The following is an 18452-nucleotide window of genomic DNA, read 5'->3' as shown; positions in this document are numbered from 1 at the left end:
CATGCCCAGCCTAAGTGCTGAGGAAGCAGCTTCATGCGCGTACTCGTAACTCACTGACGAGACCTTTAGGAGTCATCTTGGCCATTTCCCAGTTCTGGAAGCCCCAGCCTTTCCTCCCTGTTCACATCTTTTAAAACCTTGTTATCGTAGCTCTGGATTCTGAGTCTGCCTGTGTCCCTGCCCACAGGCTCTGTACTCCCAAGTTCATACAGGAAGGCTCCTCAGGAAATGACTTTCAAAATTCAGAGTAAGAGCAAGGAGTCAGCAAGGAGCTGAGGAGGGCTGGGTCTTCAGGCCAAGACTCCTGGTGCCAAGACACATCTTTGTAAACCCACCCAGGCACAGAGAGACAACAGCTAAGGAGTTTCCTTCCCCTCCCTGAGCTAAAGTGTACCCCAGGCTTCATCTCATTCCGGTAACCCCACACACCACTTCCTGGTGTCTGTTAACCTTTGTGTGTGTGTGTGTGTGTGTGTGTGTGTGTGTGTGTGTGTGTGTGTGTGTGTGTTGGGGGGCGCTGAGGGGCTCGTCTTTCCCTTCTGCTTCTCACTGTCCCCCTGTCTGTATCCTATGGAGCATCTTGGTGGCCAAGTCCCCTGCTCCAGCTGGTGACACCTAGAGGCTGGTGACGCTTTCTCAGGTTCAAATTTCCTCATCTGTGAAATACAAAGGTCTTGGCATGGCATTTGGGGCAATGGCTACCGGAAGCAGCTTAACTCTAGCTTTAGAAACAGACACCACGCCCAGGGCGGAGTAGGCAGTAACTCCTTTCCTCAGCCCCAGATAGGGAACAGTTAACCAGGCTGGGTGGAGGGGATTACTCAATCCTGAGTGGGAAGGCTAGGGACTGGTAAGTGACACCGGGACGTGGAAATACCGACCCTCTTTAGAAACTCAGAGAAAATTAGGGACTCCACCTAGGGGTTGTGTACATCCAAGTGCTGGGACACGCCCACTTTACTCAGACTTGAGGGTGAAGTGCTAGGGTGGAGTCCCAGGCTGGCTCCCACAGGGCATCGTTTTGGATGGGCGGGGCCTACCGGCAGGCAAGAACAAATCACGTGACCTCCGGGGCCCACTGCCACAGGGGCGGGTGGTGAGGCTACCTCCAGCTGCCAGTCTGGAAACCATCAAAGGTTACCCTGTACCCTTAATTACTGTCTGCTGGTGGGGCTGAGACTCGCGGTTCCCCGCGGCGGGTGCGCGCACAGGTGAGTCACTTGGGAAAGCAGGGCTCCTTCAAGTAACTGGGCGCCGGGACCCGGGTGCAGGGTCGCAGCTCCGGTGTAGGGGCGGTTGCTTCCGCCAGGTGGTTGACTGCTTGGGTGCGGGTTTTTGGAAACTGCCCGGCCTCTCCCAATCTGGCTCAGGGCGCAGGATGGTGCACCCCGGAACAGCGCACACCTGGCGGGCCGCAGGAGGACTGAAGACCAGGAGCCCAGGCAGATCTGGAGTCCCCGCCCGGCCCGTAGCCTCGGAAGCAGCCCCAGCTTCCTATGGAGAAGAGGTGTGGGCCCGCCTGGGGCCTTGAGCTTGAGAAGTTCTGTGGCCAGGGAGGGAACCCTGGAACTAAGAGGGCGCTACCTCTCCTGACTGCTTTCCAACCAGGCTGTGCCGCCGCCGGCCGGCACCAGGCCGGCCTCTCCCTGCTGTGCTCCAGGGCAGCGCAGGCGGGGGCGTGCCGGGCGGCAGTCCCGGTTGTGTGGGGACTCTCGGCCGTCGGGGGAGCTCAGAAAACTGCGAGTTCACTAGGCAGGCGAAGGCTGGGACGAGCGGCCGACACGGCGGGACTTGCCTTCTAGGGGGCGATCCTGCAGGAGTCAAGTGATTGGCTGCTTTTTCCGCCGCGCTCTCCGTTCGGGCCTTGGGCCAGGAGGACAATGAGCCCCTAACAACGCTCTGGTTGCAACTGTGCCCGGTGACAGAGCTGGACAAAAGGGAGCTTGTGTCAGCCCAGCTTCTCCCTCCAGCCTTCCGCTGAGTCGGGAATGTAGGGAGTCAGCCTCCCGAGGACACGAGGACCTTGAAGCACCCAGACCCGAGTGTTGGGGGTGGGTTTCAAGGAGTCCAGTGTGTGGAAGCTGCCTCCGGTGCTGGGGGAAGGGCTTTGCAGCTGTCTGGCCGCACTTCCTGCTAGAGAAAGCACTTTGGGGTCATAGGGCGGGCACAGGGAAGTCCTCCCAACCCCTGCTCTAAAAGGATGTTCCTAGGGCCTCGCCTGGGAACAGACCAGAAACGGTCAGTGTTCACAGGTCTTTCCTTTTTCTCCCGGTACTAGCGACATCTAGGAAACCAAAGTGGGAGCCGCGGCCTCACCCTTCCTTCCTGTTTTCTTCCCTCCCCCACGGCCCGTCATTGTGGGAATGTTATTTGGGCCCACTCATGTAACCGCGTGTTTAGCTGTGGATGGGGGGCGGGTGGGGGTTCCTGCAGTGTGTGTCTGTGCCTGATGTATGGGCCCCAAGCATTGAAAGCTCGTTTTGTCTCAACAGATGGACCGTATGGGATTCCACTGGCTGCATCTAGTCTCTGAGCTCCCCTAGGTCTGCAGGGTGTACACCACAGCCATGGCTAAGCCGCTGGCTTTAGCCTTCGATGTTCCAGAGACCACAGGAGGGGACGAAGAGTAAGTACCCTGGGGCTGGTGGTCTTCGATGTCTTTGTGTTAGTTACCCTGTCGGGTGTGAAGCCTTCTCCGGCAAGTGGGAGGGGGCGGGGCGCGAGCACGGATTCCCACGCATGCTCCTCCTCCCTAGTAGCCTGGAGCCCAGCCCCTATGAAGAGAGTGAAGTCCACGACTCCTTCCACCAGCTCATTCAAGAGCAGAGTCTTCGGGTGGCCGAGGAGGGGCTGGAGTTACTGTCCCTGGGTCCAGGTGAGCCCAGGCTTGCCCTCTGACCAGGTGTGGGCGGGACCTGGGGATATATGCCCTCACGTTACAGGATTGGAGTGGGTGGGGTGGGCTGGGTGGGACAACTGAACTGCAGCATCTTGTCATCCCTAGGCAGAGGTGACCAGACCCTCCCTAGACCTGAAGGCGCCCCTGTCCTTAGCACGGCCACTCTCCGCATCTTGGCCAGCATGCCCAGTCGTACCATTGGTGAGTGGGGTCCTCTGTCCCAGTGCTAGCCTTCACCCTAGCTGGGGTCTGTGAACCTATGGTCACTTCTTCCGGGCTCTCGCTCGACTTTACTGCTGTGGGAGCCTGAAGTTCATCATATGCCTGGGTCATCACTACCCTTGCTGGATTCTAAACATGACCATAGGGGTAAAATAGGCTCTTGGGTTATTTCCCCAAGCCCTGGGAAGAGCTGAGGGATAGGCAGGCCTGGTGCTGAGGGATGTGAACTTGCCAGTGGGATGCGAAGCTGTCCTGTTCCTCCTCTCTAACACCCTGCCACCTGGTTTCCAAGGTCGCAGCCGGGGGGCCATCATTTCCCAGTACTACAACCGCACGGTGAGGCTTCGGCGCAGGAGCAGCCGGCCCTTGCTGGGGAATGTGGTGCGCTCTGCCCGGCCCAGCCTTCGGCTGTATGACCTGGAGCTGGACCCCACGATCCTGGAGGAGGATGGTGAGTTGAATAACCCGGCCTGCTGGCCGGGCAGGAGCTGGAACGCAAGCAACAGGGTCAGGGAGCCCCTTTCTGTTTCTGTCTGAGGACTGCCTTTGGATGAGCTGCAAAGGTCTTCTCCAGGGCAGGTATTTAAACCTCCACCCACCACCACCGAATCTATCACTGACCGCTGTGGAGGCTTCCAGCATGAGCTGACAAATGGGTGAGCAGGAGCCTGAAGCTCAGAGACAAGCACTGGAAAAGACCTCAGGGGAGAGGCCCGGGAGCAGCCCGGCCCAGATATCCTGGGAGGCTTCCTGGAGAAACTGACTGGAGTGGAGGAGGCAGGTGCTAAGGCCCACAGGCCTGAACAAACCTGGTTGTGTTCAAAGCCAACGTGAAGAGACTTGGGAACAGAGGCAAGCCCTTGGCTACTGATGGTGGGAGCCAAGTGGGTTGGAGGGACGTGGGTTCTATGGACTTTGCCAACCCAGTCATGTCCCACCTTCTTCTTCTTCTTTTTTTTTTTTTTTTTAAGATTTATTTATTTATTATATATGAGTACACTATAGCTGTCTTCAGACACACCAGAAGAGGGCATCGGATCTCTTTACAGATGGTTGTGAGCCACCATGTGGTTCCTGGGAATTGAACTCATGACCTCTGGAAGAGCAATCGGGTGCTCTTAACCGCTGAGCCATCTCTCCAGCCCCTTGTTTTGTTTTTTAATCTATTTTATGTATGTGAATACACTGTCACTGTCTTCAGACACACCAGAAGAGGGCATCAGATCCCATTACAGATGGTTGTGAGCCACCATGCGCTTGCTGGGAATTGAACTCAGGACCTCTGGAAGAGCAGTCAGTGCTCTTTAACCGCATGTTCCACCTTCTTGAAGGCCGGCTCTCCTGGCTTCTTTCTCCTTCCCTCCCTCATCTTCCCTCTCTGTGGTGTGAAGCGAGCGTTAGAGCAAACACTCTGCTGCTGTCTGTGTCTTCAGGCTCTTGCTCAGGTTGGCTTTGAACTCTGGTCCTTCTGCCTCCCCAGATGATTTGTCTGTAAAGTTGGAGTTAGAAAAATTCCCTCCGGGGTTGGGGATTTAGCTCAGTGGTAGAGCGCTTGCCTAGGAAGCGCAAGGCCCTGGGTTCGGTCCCCAGCTCCGAAAAAAAAGAACCAAAAAAAAAAAAAAAAAAAAAAGGGCAAAAAAAAAAAAAAAGAAAAATTCCCTCCTCGGGGTGGTTATAAAGATGAGGGCTGCGTCTCCCTATATTGTGGGGCCGGAAGTGTGGTGAACTCCTCTTCCTGTTGCTGTGGTGCCGTGCCCTGCCAAAGGCACACACAGAGCACAGGGTTCACTGTGACTCATGCTCAGACTCCAACCTAGTGTTTCTAGGTCATCAAGGTGACAGGGGCTTCAAGCAGGAGTCCAGTTAGGGTGAATGAATGAATGAACGAATGCTGGGACTCAGCTCACTTCGCCACTTTATATCATGCAAGACCCCCTGTCCAGTCTTTTGATGGGTCTTCCCACACTGATTAAAATAATAAACATAACCCCTCCCAGGCAAGCTCAGAGACCCGTCTTCAGGTGACTCTAGAGTCTGTCAAGTCTGTCAACACTGACATCACAGCGGCCATGATTCCCTTGTCGCTTTGTGCGTCGATCCTGACAGGCTGGGGACCTCTAAGATAGGGGAGAACACCGCTGGCCCCCGAAAGTCTTTATGCTGAGTCTCAGGGTACCTGAGAAGTGCGGTGTGGGCGGGTGGCAGCCTACCCCATCCCCTCTACTCTACAAGGAGGAGATCACTGCTGGGGAGTACGGGGCCCCTGGGCCTCAAGGATGTCGGGATCTGGTGGACTGGAGAATGGGCTTCTGGGCTTGAGAGGTAGAAGAAAATGGAAGGAGAGAGCTGTCAGAGGATGGTCTGGACTGTTGCCTGGGTCGGACTTTGGTTATAAGAGCAGAGGGGAGCCATCTGGGTGGTCTTAGGGGGTTGTGTTGGGCCGGAAGCCATCCAGGGCCCTCGTTGGAATGCGAGAGGAGGGATGCTGGGCACTGAGGGATCTTCTTCCTCTGGGCAGAGAAGCGGAGCCTGTTAGTGAAGGAGCTTCAGGGTCTGTCGGTGGCCCAGAGGGACCACATGGTCCGGAACATGCCCTTGAGTCTGGGGGAGAAACGCTGGCTCCGGTAAGTGCTCTGTGGCCTCAGCCGACCTTCCTGAGCAGGGTGGGGGATGGGGGAGGGTGGGGGTTGGGGTGGGTTTAGGGGAGGGTAGGGGTGGGGGGTGCAACAGCATCTCTTTGCAGTTTAGGCATTTGTGGTCTAAGTATTGTCTCTGTCCTCAGAGAGAAAAGTTGGAGCCCAAAGGTAAAGCGGAGGGACCAGCAGGGCCGCCGCCGCGGGGCCTTCTCCTGCTGTAGTCGGCTCAGATACACCTGTATGCTGGTATGAGCTCTGCGCTGTGAGGTCATCTGCTGTGGATGTGGGTGGCTGGGGTTGAGGACACCCCACCCCCCGTTGCTGTTCCATCAATGGACTTCTAACTCCAACCTTTCCCTGGGGCCGTGTGCAATCTGTCCTGGCATCCCGGCCCCTCAGGGCTATCCTTGTCTGTTCCTACAGGCCCTTCACAGCCTGGGGCTGGCACTGCTCTCAGGCCTGTATGCTGCCAGGCCATGGCGCTACGCTCTGAAGCAGATCGGTGGCCAGTTTGGCTCCAGCGTCCTCTCCTACTTCCTCTTCCTGAAGACCTTGCTGGCCTTCAACACGCTGATGTTGCTGCCTTTGCTGGCCTTCCTCGTGGGTGTGCAAGCTGCCTTTCCTCCTGACCCGGCCGGCCCCGTGCCTACCTTCTCTGGTCTGGAACTCCTCACAGGCGGGGTGAGGCCTTCAGTTCTTGCCTTGGCTTCCTGTTCTGGTCTTGTCCCAGTTTTCCTGGTAGGCTCTTGCCTGTTCCTAGATGTCCCTAGGGGTGGTTTTCCCTTCTGGAGGCCCAAGAATGGGCTGGGGCAGTGGTTCTCAACCTGTGGGTCCCAACAACCCATTTGGAGTCCTAATACCAAGTATCCTGCGTATCAGATATTTACATTACATTTCATAACAGTAGCCAAATTACAGTTATGAAGTAGCAACAAAATAATCTTACGGTTGGGGTCACCGCAGCACGAGGAGCTGTATCAAAGGGTCCCAGTCTTACAAAGGTTGAGAGGCCCCTGGTGAGGGGAAGGGAGGGAGCATGTCTGATTGTGCTTGGCCTCCTGACAGGGCTGGTTCACACACACCGTTATGTACTACGGCTACTACAGTAACACCACGCTGAGACAGTCATGTGCCTCCGCTCGGGAAGGTGGCCTGTGCAGTCCCAGGCTGGGCAGCCTGCCCTATAACATGCCATTGGCCTACCTCTTCACAGTGGGGGCTGCCTTCTTCATTACCTGCATCGTTCTGGTATACAGGTATACCTTAACCACGTGCCCTCGCACCTTCCTCTCAGCGTGGGTTCTCCTTCTGTCTGTCTTTCCTGTTCTTTGTCCACCCTCCTCCTTATCTGTCCCCTCATGTCTGCCTACCCATGTTCCTATTTTGTTCCCTCATATCCCATGTGTTCCTATTGAGCCACCCATCTACTCACCCACCCATTTACCCATCCGTCTCTTTATCCTGATTAAGTCTTCTATGCGGTACATCTATTCATCCACTCAATCCCATTCATCTACATGCCTGTTCACCTGTACACCCACTTACCCATCTAAATATCCCTGTATCTCTTACTTGTGCTTTCTTCTGTCCATCCATCCATCCACCAACTCACCCATCCATCCACCCACCCATCTACCCATCCACCCAAAAACCCATCCATCCATCCATCCATCCATCTGTCCATCCACCCACCCATCCATCCATCAGTCCATCCATCATCCGTCCATCTACCAACTCACCCATCCATCATCTATCCACCCACCCATCTTTTTTTAAAGATTTTTTTATTTATTATATATAAGTACACTGTAGCTGTCTTCAGATACACCAGAAGAGGGCATCAGAACTCTTTACAGATGGTTGTGAGCCACCATGTGGTTGCTGGGAATTGAACTCAGCACCTCTAGAAGAGCAGTCAGTGCTCTTAACCGCTGAGCCATTTCTCCGGCCCTCAAATCCTTTTTTTTTTAAGATTTATTTATTATATATGAATACACTGTAGCTGTCTTCAGACACACCAGAAGAGAGCATTGAATCTCATTATAGATGGTTGTGAGCCACCATGTGGGTGCTGGGATTTGAACTCAGGACCTCAGAAAGAGCAGTTGGTGCTCTTAACCACTGAGCCATCTCTCCAGCCCCCACCCACCCATCTTATCTATCCATCCATCAATCCATTTGTCCATCTGTCCATCCATCATCCATCCATCTACCCACCCACCCACTCATCCATTCATCCACCCATCCATCCACCCACCCACCCTACACTCATCCATCCATCTATCCATCCACCCACCCATCCATCCATCTTCCTGTCTGTCCACCCATCCTTCCCATCGTCACCGCTCATCTCTGTGCTCTCTAGCATGTCCCACTCCTTTGGGGAAAGCTACCGGGTTGGCAGTACCAAGGGGATCCATGCTCTTACCGTCTTCTGCTCCTGGGACTACAAGGTGACACAGAAGAGGGCTTCCCGTGTCCAGCAGGACAGCATCCGCACTCAGCTGAAGGTAAGCAGCTACCTGTCCCACACATGGTTGCCCAGTTTCTGCAGACCTTAGCCTCTTGGGATCAAATAGCTGGTCTGTGTGAAGTGGTGTATGGCTGTGACCTGGCCTTGAGGTTCTAGGCTGTGGTCTTCTCTTCCTAATACTGGCTGGGGGATCTGATGCTCCCACACCTTACTTCAGTTGGGTTGCCTCTGTGGCATTAGTCCTGAGCTTCAGGGACATGAAGGAGCCGGAGTTACAGAAGCTGCTCCAATGGGTTTGCTTGGGCCAGGAGGAGGAGGAGGAGTGGGGTTCAGAAAGGACCCAGGGTCACCTTTCTGCGTGGGATTTTGTCTTCCTACCCTGAACCTGTCAGCTGTGAACAGCTCCCTCTATAGTCGCTAGTAACTGTAGTAGCCAGGGGCTAAGGACTGCAGGGAACATGGAGGCACAGAGGTCAAATCATCTGTCCAAGGTCCCAGGGCCTGCTGGGCCTGGTGGGAATTCTCTGCCCCTCTGGGGTTTTGTGACAGTTCCTCTTGGGGACTGGTGTCCACCCTGCAAGGGGCTTGGTTGGCTAGGGGCTGCCCATGCCCATGGAATGGGGCAAAGGCCACAGGTCAGGCACTGGGGTTTCCTGGAGACAACTCTAGTGAAGGGGGGAGGAGAGACAGGCCTCAAGGTGGTGACCATCCTGTACTCCCTGTGTCCTAGATGTGTGGCCTGAGCCAGTTTAGCGAAGGGAGGGGCTGGGCAGCCTGCTTGTGTGTCAGGCTGTCTGGTGACAGACACACTATCACCTGCAGGAGCTGCTGGCCGAATGGCAACTGCGAAAGCGCCCTCGGAGTGTGTGTGGGCAACTGAGGCAGGTTGTTGTCCTAGGTTTGGGGTGGCTGCTGTGTCTGGGTTCCACCGTGGGCTGCACAGTGGCTGTCCTTACCTTCTCAGAGACAATGATTCAGGTAAGGCAAGGGACAAAACACCCAGTGTCTTAGATCCCATAACCCCATCAGGCCTGGGTCACCCTCCGTGGTTCTCATGCCCTCCCCTGCTTCCTTTGTGGTTGGAACCGAGGCCTGGAGCATGTTGTATGTCTCACTTAGGAGAGGGCGTTGCTACCTGCCTTGTTGCCTCTGTTTTAGTCAGGGTTTCTATTCCTGCACAAATATCATGACCAAGAAGCAAGTCGGGGAGGAAGGGGTTTATTCAGCTTACACTTCCACATTGCTGTTCATCACCAAAGGAAGTCAGGACTGGAGGTCAAGCAGGTCAGGAAGCAGGAGCTGATGCAGAGGCCATGGAGGGATGTTACTTACTGGCTTGCTTCCCCTGGCTTGCTCAGCCTGCTCTCTTATAGAACCCAAGACCACCCACAATGGCATTTCCTCAAGGGAGGCTCCTTTCTCTATGATAACTCCAGCTTGTGTCAAGTTGACACACAAAACCAGCCAGTACACCCCGTTTTCCAGCCAGACCCTTTCTGTAGTCTCTGCTCCCCACACGATGGCATGTGCCTGAAGGTAGTGAACCTTTTCTAACAGAACCCTCTCTGTTCTCACAGAGACCTGCTTCTGGTGGCCAGGGGTTGGAGATGTTGGCCCTGCCGCTGGTCGTCAGTGTCCTTAACCTGGTTGCCTCCTACCTGTTCCGTGGTCTGGCCGCTCTGGAGCGACATGACTCCCCTGTGTTGGAGGTATACATGGCCATCTGCAGGTGTGTGGCTGGGAGCTCGGGCTGCTGGATAGGGCTCTCTCTTGCCTGGCCTCCCCCTTAGCCTCCAAAACCCCCACCTGTCCAGGAACCTAATCCTGAAGATGGCTGTCCTGGGAGTGCTCTGCTATCATTGGCTGGGCCGCAGGGTGGCCGCCCTGCAGGACCAGTGCTGGGAGGACTTCGTGGGCCAGGAACTGTACCGCTTCATGGTGGTGGATTTCATCTTCGTGCTCTTGGACTCCCTTTTTGGCGAGTTAGTGTGGAGGTGAGGATGGAGGCCTTCCCACCCTGTCCTCTGGGCTCCGGGCACCAGCCTGTGAGAGGTTCTTAGACAAGGAGGATGGTGGGAGGCAGGATGTGGGGTAGTTTCAGAGGGAAAGGAAAGTGGGGTTTCAGTGTTGCTCAGAGACAGAGGAAGAGAGAGGAGTCATCGTCTTTCAAATGTCCTGGGGGCGGGGCATAGTTTCTAGTTTTTTGATCAACCTTTAACTCCTTCTGCACTTAATGATAAGTCCTTCTGGACTTAATGATAGTTGAAAAGTAAGACTTTTTTTTTCAACCCTAACCCTTTTTCTTTTTGGTCTTTCGAGACAGGGCTTTTTCGGTTCTTTTTTTTTTTTTTTTTTGGAGCTGGGGACCGAACCCAGGGCCTTGCGCTTCCTAGGCAAGGGCTCTACCACTGAGCTAAATCCCCAACCCTGAGACAGGGCTTTTTCATGTATAGCCCTGGCTGTCCTGAACTTACTCTGTGCACCAGGCTGGCCTTGAACTCAGAGATCCACATGCCTCTGCCTCCCAAGTGCAGGGATTAAAGGTGTGTGCATCACACCTGGCTTTAAACTCTTCTTTGACTTTTTTTTAAAAATTGTGTAGTATGTGTGCACTCGAGCATGTGTGTGTGTGTGTGTGTGTGTGTGTGTGTGTGTGTGTGTGTTTGTGTGTGTGTGTAGGTCAGTTTTCTCCTAATAGCGGATCAGCGGATCCTGGGGATTGAACTCATTAGGTTGGGTACATTTATCTACTGAGCCATCTTACCAGGACCTGCCCCTTTTCTTCCCATTGAGGTAAATCTTGATAGTCGTCCAGCCTTACCTCAAACTTCCTCCTACTTCCTCCTTCTGAGGGGCTGAGAGTGCACACCTATGCCACCCGACCCAGAAGTCCTTGTTTTTTGTCTTGTTTTGAGACAGGGTCTTGATGTAGTCCCAGCTGGTCTGGAACTCCCCACGCAGACCAAACTGGCCTTGAACTCACTGATCTGCCTGCCTTTGCCTCCCGAGTGCTGAGATTAAAGGCATGAGCCGCCATGCCTGGCACCTGTTGGTTTCTTGATACAAGATACATGGTGTCACCCTATAGTACAGGCTGGCCTTGGCCTTCTGAGTGCTTTGTCTTTTCTGAGTCCTGGCTGCCCTGGAGCTCACTGTGTAGTTCTGGCCTGCCTTATTCTTGGAATCCTCCTGTCTCAGCTTCCTGAGTGCCGTTGTTTCAGACATGTACCACCTTACCATTCTGTTTTTATTTTCTCATTTGTGTACTTGCCGTGTGTGTGTGTGTCTGTCTGTCTGTCTGTCTGTCTGTCTGTGGGGGTGGGGTGGGGTGGGGTGGGGTGGCGTGGTGGCAGAGGCATTGAGAGGGAGTCAGAAATCTCTCCCCAGTCACAGCTGCTGCTACAGGCAGTCTTGAGCTACCTGGTGTGGGTGCTGGGAACTGAATTCAGGTCCTTTGGAAGAATAGCAGGAGCTTTTAACCACTGAGCCCACTCCAGCCCCCCACCTGCTTTGTTTGTTTGGTTTTAGAGCAGTGCAGCTCAAAAAAACACTTATTTTTATTTTATATGCACTGGCATTTTGCCTGCATGGATGACTGTGAGGGAGTGTCAGATCTTGAAGTTGTAGACAGTTGTGAACTGCCATGTGGGTGCTGGGAATTGGACCCAGTTCCTCTGGAAGAGCAGTCAGTGCTCTCAATCCGTGAGCCATTTCTCTAGCCCCAAGCAGCACAACTGTTTTTTCCTTTTTTAAAAATTTCTGGGGGTTGGGGATTTAGCTCAGTGGTAGAGCGCTTGCCTAGGAAGCTCAAGGCCCTGGGTTCGGTCCCCAGCTCCGGAAAAAAAAGAACCCAAAAAAAAAAAAAAAAATCTGGGGTTGGGGATTTAGCTCAGTGGTAGGTAGAGCGCTTGCCTAGCAAGCACAAGGCCCTGGGTTCGGTCCCCAGCTCAAAAAAAAAATTCTTTTAAAAATTAATTTTTATTCAGACACACGAGAAGAGGGCATCAGATCCCATTATAGATGGTTGTGAGCCACTATGTGGGTGCTGGGGACCGAACTCAGGACCTCTGGAAGAGCATTCAGTGCTCTTAACCGCTGAGCCATCTCTCCAGCCCTGCAATGCAATTCTTTTTTTTTTTTTTTTTTTTTTTTTTGGTTCTTTTTTTCGGAGCTGGGGACCGAACCCAGGGCCTTGCGTTTCTGCAGTGCAATTCTTAATGCTGTGTGTTGAGATTGGTATTTCGCTTTGGGGAGAGGCTCAGACAGGCTTCTGCAGTGACAACCCTCAGGTCCTGGGTGTCTTTCCTGACATTTGTTGGGTGCTAAGTGGCTCTGCCTGGTGCTCTGGGGATGAGAGTCTCCCATGCTCATCTCTCAGGGGCTCCTCTGTCCAGGCTCATCTCAGAGAAGAAGCTCAAGACGGGGCAGAAGCCCGAGTTTGACATTGCCAGGAATGTTCTGGACCTGATTTATGGACAGACACTGACCTGGTGAGGGTCTCCCACTTGCTTCCCGCTGGCCATCAGCCAGTGCCTTCCTTCCCTGGGCCACGGCAGCCTTCCTTTGGTTCTGGGTGGGCAGTGGGTAGAGGGTAGAGGGTGGGTGGCTCTTTGGGCAGGGTTGGGAGGATGCTCACTGGCCCTGCCTGATGCTCTCCCTAGGCTGGGCGTCCTGTTCTCACCGCTCCTGCCTGCAGTGCAGATTCTCAGGCTGCTCCTGCTTTTCTACATCAAGAAGGTAGTAACATGGGCTGGGTGTGGTGGCAGGCACTTCTGATTCCAGCAATCAGGTGGCTGAGGCAGGCATTTGCTGAGTTCAAGGCCAGCCTGATCTACATAAGTAGTCCTAGGGTAATTGGGGCTACATAGTGAGATACCCACCCCCCACCCCACCAAAAAAAAAAATAAAAAGAGGTGCTAATTTGGTAGCAGAGTGGACCTGTGGCACTGGGCTGCCCTCCCTGACATCTGTCTGAGGCATCTGCTGGAGAGATATCTGCTGGTTCCCATGTCTCTTGGGAGCGGCTCTGGGTTTCTTCCCAGTTGCTGTGTGGCTCTGGGTCCCTTGCTGGTCCTCCTCAGCTGCCTGCATTGGGTGATGTTCTCACCAGGCCACTGCCTTGTGGGAAGCTGAGGTCCAGATGGTGCTGCTCAGTCAGTGCATGTAGCTGTGAAGGCCCCTTTTGCCCAGGTTTGCTGCTTCTCACTGCCTGGGGTGAGAGGGGGGCAGGGTCTCTGTTTCATCTTCAGTTCTGTCTTGGGGCCTGGCTCCAGGTCAGCGTTTGCCTTCCTCTTTGTGCTGTATTTACTGTCACTGTGACCAAGTCCCTGACATATAGAGCTTAAGGGAAAGGGGGTTTATTTTGGCTCATTGGGAGGGTACAGTCCCTGAGGATGAAGGCACGACAGTAGGAGCATGAGGCGGCTGGTCACACGGCGTCCTCGGTCGGAAAGCCGAGATGAATGCTGGTCCTTAGCTTGCTGTTGGGGTGGTGCTCCCAGCATTCAGGGTGGGTCCCCCTGCCCCCCCCCCCCCAGCTAAGTGAGTCTAGAAATGCTCACAGGGATGCTAAGCTTTGTTGGGCGGGTAACCAGGGTTGGGGGATGGAGTTTCGAGGGCAGGGCATGGTGCATTAGCGGAATGCAAATCCTAGCCTTTGTCCCCAGACAAGCCTGATAGCCAACTGCCAGGCACCTGGACGACCCTGGCTGGCTTCACACATGACCACCGTCTTCCTCACCCTGCTCTGCTTCCCGTCCTTTCTGGGTGCAGCCGTTTTCCTCTGCTACGCTGTCTGGCAGTGAGTGGAGGACTGTTCTTTGGCTTGGGGTGACACAGGCAATGTTTTGTCCTAGCTGGGAGTGGGACTCAGGGCCTGGTCTCCCTCTTCTCCAGGGTGAGGCCCTCAAGCACTTGTGGCCCCTTCCGGACTCTGAACACAATGTATGAGGCTGGCACGGTCTGGGTGCGTCGCCTGGAGCACGCAGGTTCTGGGGCCTCCTGGCTCCCCTGGCTGCATCACTTCCTTGTGGAGAATACTTTCTTCCTTTTCCTGGTGTCAGCCCTGCTGCTGTGAGTTCTAAGGTGGGGGTGGCAGTGAGAGGCTGGCCTGAGCTAGTGTCCTGTGTTGTCCTGGCTCTGTCATCAGCCTCCAGCCTGAGCCCCCATCTCCTCAGGGCTGTCATCTACCTCAACATCCAGGTGGTGAAAGGACAAAGGAAGGTCATCTGCCTGCTCAAGGAACAGATCCGGAATGTGAGTGGCAGCAGCCTGTGCACTGGGCTCTTAGGGTTCCCCTTAGCACACCTGTGTTTGCTGTTTTTGGAGAGGAGTTTTACTCTGTAGCCTAGGCAGTTGTGTCTGGTTTATCATCCACATCTTCTTTCTGTAGTGCTGGGTGTCAACCCCCCCCCCCCCCCAGGGCTTCCTGTGTGCCACTCTGTCAGCCGAGTTACATTTCCAACACTTTTTTTTTTTTCCTTTTTCTTTTTTTCGGAGCTGGGGACCGAACCTAGGGCCTTGTGCTTGCTAGGCAAGCGCTCTACCACTGAGCTAAATCCCCAACCCCTACTTTTTTTTTTAATTTTAAAAGTTTTTATTTTCAAGTTAAAAAAAGATTTATTATATATATAGTACACTGTGGCTGTCTTCAGACACACCAGAAGAAGGCATCAGATCTCATTACAGATGGTTGTGAGCCACCATGTGGTTGCTGGGAATTGAACTCAGGACCTCTGGAAGAGCAGTCAGTGCTCTTAACTGCTGATCCATCTCTCCAGCCCTATTTTCAATTTTTTAATTTAGTGATGGTGTGCGGAGTTGGTTCTCCCACTTCTTTGTGGGTTCTGGGGGTCCATCTGACAGCCTTGGCTTTTGTTTTTGAGACAGGGTCTTACTTTGTAGCTCAGGCTGACCTTAATCTCAGAGTGATCCTCCTGTCTCAGCTGCTTGAGTCCTGGGATTAGTGTGAGACACTTGTGTGTGACTGGGGTTAAGCAGAGAGCAAACATGAAGCAGCCAGGCCTTGGGATGGAGTGGGCAAGGAACCTGTTGTCTGCTTTAGGTGTAGGAAAGTGTGGGCATACGTTACTGTGAGGTGCTAGGTATCTCTGGGGCTGTGTACATACACAGGCTCTCAGAAGCAATTTTGAGCTCTGGTTCAGGGTCATTCAGTTACATAATGAGACCAGCCTGGGCTTCAGGAGACTGTCTCTTTTTTTTTTTTTTTTGTTCTTTTTTTCGGAGCTGGGGACCGAACCCAGGGCCTTGCGCTTCCTAGGTAAGCGCTCTACCACTGAGCTAAATCCCCAACCCCCAGGAGACCGTCTCTTGAGAGAGGGTGTAATAGAAGAGGGATGGGCTTGTCTAGGGCAGAGGCAGGGCCAGTTTGAAATCGCAGTGGGCTGGCTCCTAGGCTTTCACAGTGAAACTCCCATTTTTACCTTGATTACTCACACATATGCTCACTTCAGTGTTTCTCTTTCTCTTTTACCTTTTTCATTTTTGAGACATAGTCTTACTAGGTATCCTTAGCTAGCCTAGAGTTTGCTGTGGAGATGGGCCCCCCTCACAGAGGGTGCCTGCCTCTGCCTGCTGCGCTGGGAGAGGTGTGGGTCGCTGTGCCCAGCCCCCTCTTGGACCGTCTGCTTCTTGTGATGCTGTGCTTCCCGCGTGAGCTCCAACTCTGTGGTGGAGGGCTGGACGTTTCTCATGCTTGTGTTCTGGCCATTCTAGGAGGGGGAGGACAAGATCTTCCTGATCAACAAGCTTCACTCTGTTTACGAGGAGGAGGGAATGAGCAGGTGATGCCAGAGGACCTGTGTGAACGGGTTGGGGGAGAAAGATGGTACATGGAAGGGGGCACTGGCTTCAGTGGCATCCCCTGGTGAGGCATCTCTGGGTTCTAGGAGTCAGCTCCTGGAGTGCCTTCAGTGTCCCTGCTACCTCAAAGCTGGGGTGGTGGCTGCTGAGATGCAGGGCTTGTGTAATCAGACACCCGTGGGGATGAAGAGCCACATTCAGGCACCACTGAGGCAGGCCAGCTTTATCTTCATTTAAACATTAAATATTAGGCTGGATCTCTGTGAATTTGAGGCCGGCCTGATCTATGAGTGAGTTCCAGGACAGCTAGGGTGGTTATACAGAGAAACTGTCTTTTTAAAGGCAAAGAGAAAATAATTTATGTGTATGGGTAGTGCTTTGCTTGCATTTACGCCTGTGGAGGTCTGTGAGCATCAGATCCCCCGGAACTGGAATTAAGCTATGTGGGTGCTGTGAATTGAACCTGGGTTTGCTGGAAGAGCAAATGCCATCTCTCCATTCTCACAGACTAGTTTTACAGTGACCCTGAAAACAGACTTTCTTCTCCCTGCTGAGTGGGGCACAGACACCCTGTTACAGTGCACACCTGCTGAGGTCCCCCCCCCCCGTTAACAGTGCACACCTGCTGAGGCCCCCCCATTACAGTGCACATCTGCTGAGGTTCCCCCCCCCCCGTGCACATCTGCTGAGGTTCCCCCCCCCCCCGTGCACATCTGCTGAGGTCCCCCCCCCATTACCGTGCACACTTGCTGAGGCCCCCGCCCTCCAGCAAGCTGAGGTTTGTTCCCTCAGGCCATGTTTGCAGGTCTTCAGCTGCAACCAGAGGGCTCCTCACTCTAAGGCTGATGCCCCGCACTGAAGGCATCTCAGATCATCTTGTCATCCTGGGCCTTGGGCTACCTTTCAGGGGAGCCCAAGGTCAGACACCCAGCCCTGCTCTTGTGCCTTGTAGAGACTGGCATTTTCCTTAGCAAGGTTGTGTGTGGGGGTTCGTGGTGGTCTTGGGCCCATCTGGTCCTCACAGCTGGCATGTGTGCTGTGCTCCTTGAGATCCTGTATGGATGATAGGCCTCCACTGAGGGGGCTGTTAGTGCAAACCGATCCCCACAAGGCTGCCGATACTCCTGTTTTGGCCTACACAGTGGCCAGTTCACGTGGTTCAGCTGCTTTCCCAGCAAGTCCCAGGACCATAATCCTGGTGGTTCTTCACACCCCCATGCCGGCCTTGCCTTCACTGCTGTATGTGGGGCCGGACTTGAATTCTCTGGGCCTTAGACCAGCCACTGACCCACTATTCGTGTTTCTGGCAGGCCTGGCAGAACCCAGGAAGCTACCATACCACCTGCAGCTCCTGAGGATTGAGGGTACAGGAAGGAACCCTGTACCCCAAGTCACCATGACCCTGTGGGTAGAGACTTGGACCTGCGATCCCCATAGGACCTGACAGTAGAGTGACTTTCCACAAACTCGAGTTGGCATGGAACAAGGCTATGGGATGCTCCCCCCCCCCCCCCCCGCAGGGTGAATCTACATAGCCGTGGGTGTCCTGGCACACACTCTGTAGACCAGGCTGGCCTTGAACTCAGAGATCTACCTGCTTCAAAGTGCTGGAACAAAGATGTACACCCCCTTTTAAAATTCCGATTAAATGGGTTTTGCAGTCTGAGTTTGTTTTTAGGGATGAGCTTGGGACCCACTAGGATTTCCACGGGAAGCTAAGGGCTTGGGTTGTGTGAAGGTCGCCCTCTACTGGTAGAGAGGAAGTGTCTGCCTGGGGGAAGAAACCAACCAGTGGTGACGTGGCCTGGATAAAAGAAGAGTGCAGATTCAGGGGAGGGCTCACAAGGGATGACCTGATGTTTCAGGTGCAAAGGCCCACAGAAGAGGGTCAGACTGCCAGCATGCTGTCTACAAGGTGGACAGTTCTCATTTGGCGGGATGCCCTGGGTGGGCTGAGACTAGGAGCTTGCAGGGCGCCCTCCAAGTCTGGACGAGCCTTCACTAGCTGCATCTTCTGGGGCATTACCTTGGGTTGGGTGGGTGGGCCATGACAACAGCACTGGGCCCTCCCTTCTCCATTTGTTTCCCTGCTGGCCACCAGCCGTCACCAGCCGTTCCCCAGCTGATCCAGTGTCACCCCTAAGGCCAGCCACATGAAGTGCTCATGCCATTGGTGTCTCAGCCTGTTACAGCTGACCTAGGCTGGATGGGGCTTTGTCTCCAGGCATGAGTAATGACCACACACCTGTGGGCACCCCAGATTTTCTAACCAACCGAGTAAGGCAACAGCGGTTGACAGCTTTTACAGTGATCACTTCAGACCTCCAGAGCCCAGCTCTGCCTCACAAGCTCAGGACATTCCACTGAGAAGGGAAACCTGCCCAGGGTGTTTTATAGTCAC

The 18452-nt window shown here is 54.1% G+C and overlaps 1 protein-coding gene across 20 annotated transcripts; it reads left to right on the top strand.

The window, feature by feature from the left end:
- Positions 1-271: 271 nt before the first annotated feature.
- Tmc6 (transmembrane channel like 6) lies at positions 272-17717 on the top strand. Of its 20 annotated transcripts, none has more exons than XM_063269863.1 (21): positions 550-1211; positions 1371-1507; positions 2493-2626; positions 2760-2875; positions 3005-3100; positions 3414-3572; positions 5640-5745; positions 5904-6003; positions 6181-6438; positions 6823-7013; positions 8123-8267; positions 9053-9208; positions 9808-9959; positions 10045-10224; positions 12625-12720; positions 12892-12967; positions 13897-14030; positions 14126-14302; positions 14407-14485; positions 15965-16032; positions 17362-17717. In XM_063269863.1, the coding sequence occupies exons 3-21, from the start codon at positions 2568-2570 to the stop codon at positions 17411-17413; spliced, it is 2400 nt and encodes a 799-aa protein (XP_063125933.1). In that variant the 5' UTR covers positions 550-1211; positions 1371-1507; positions 2493-2567; the 3' UTR covers positions 17414-17717.
- The last annotated feature ends 735 nt before the right edge of the window (positions 17718-18452 follow it).

Source organism: Rattus norvegicus, chromosome 10 (genome assembly GCF_036323735.1).
Source record: "Rattus norvegicus strain BN/NHsdMcwi chromosome 10, GRCr8, whole genome shotgun sequence".
NCBI lineage: Eukaryota > Metazoa > Chordata > Mammalia > Rodentia > Muridae > Rattus > Rattus norvegicus.
Note: the sequence above shows the minus strand (reverse complement) of the source record. Positions and strands in the feature narration are given on the sequence as shown.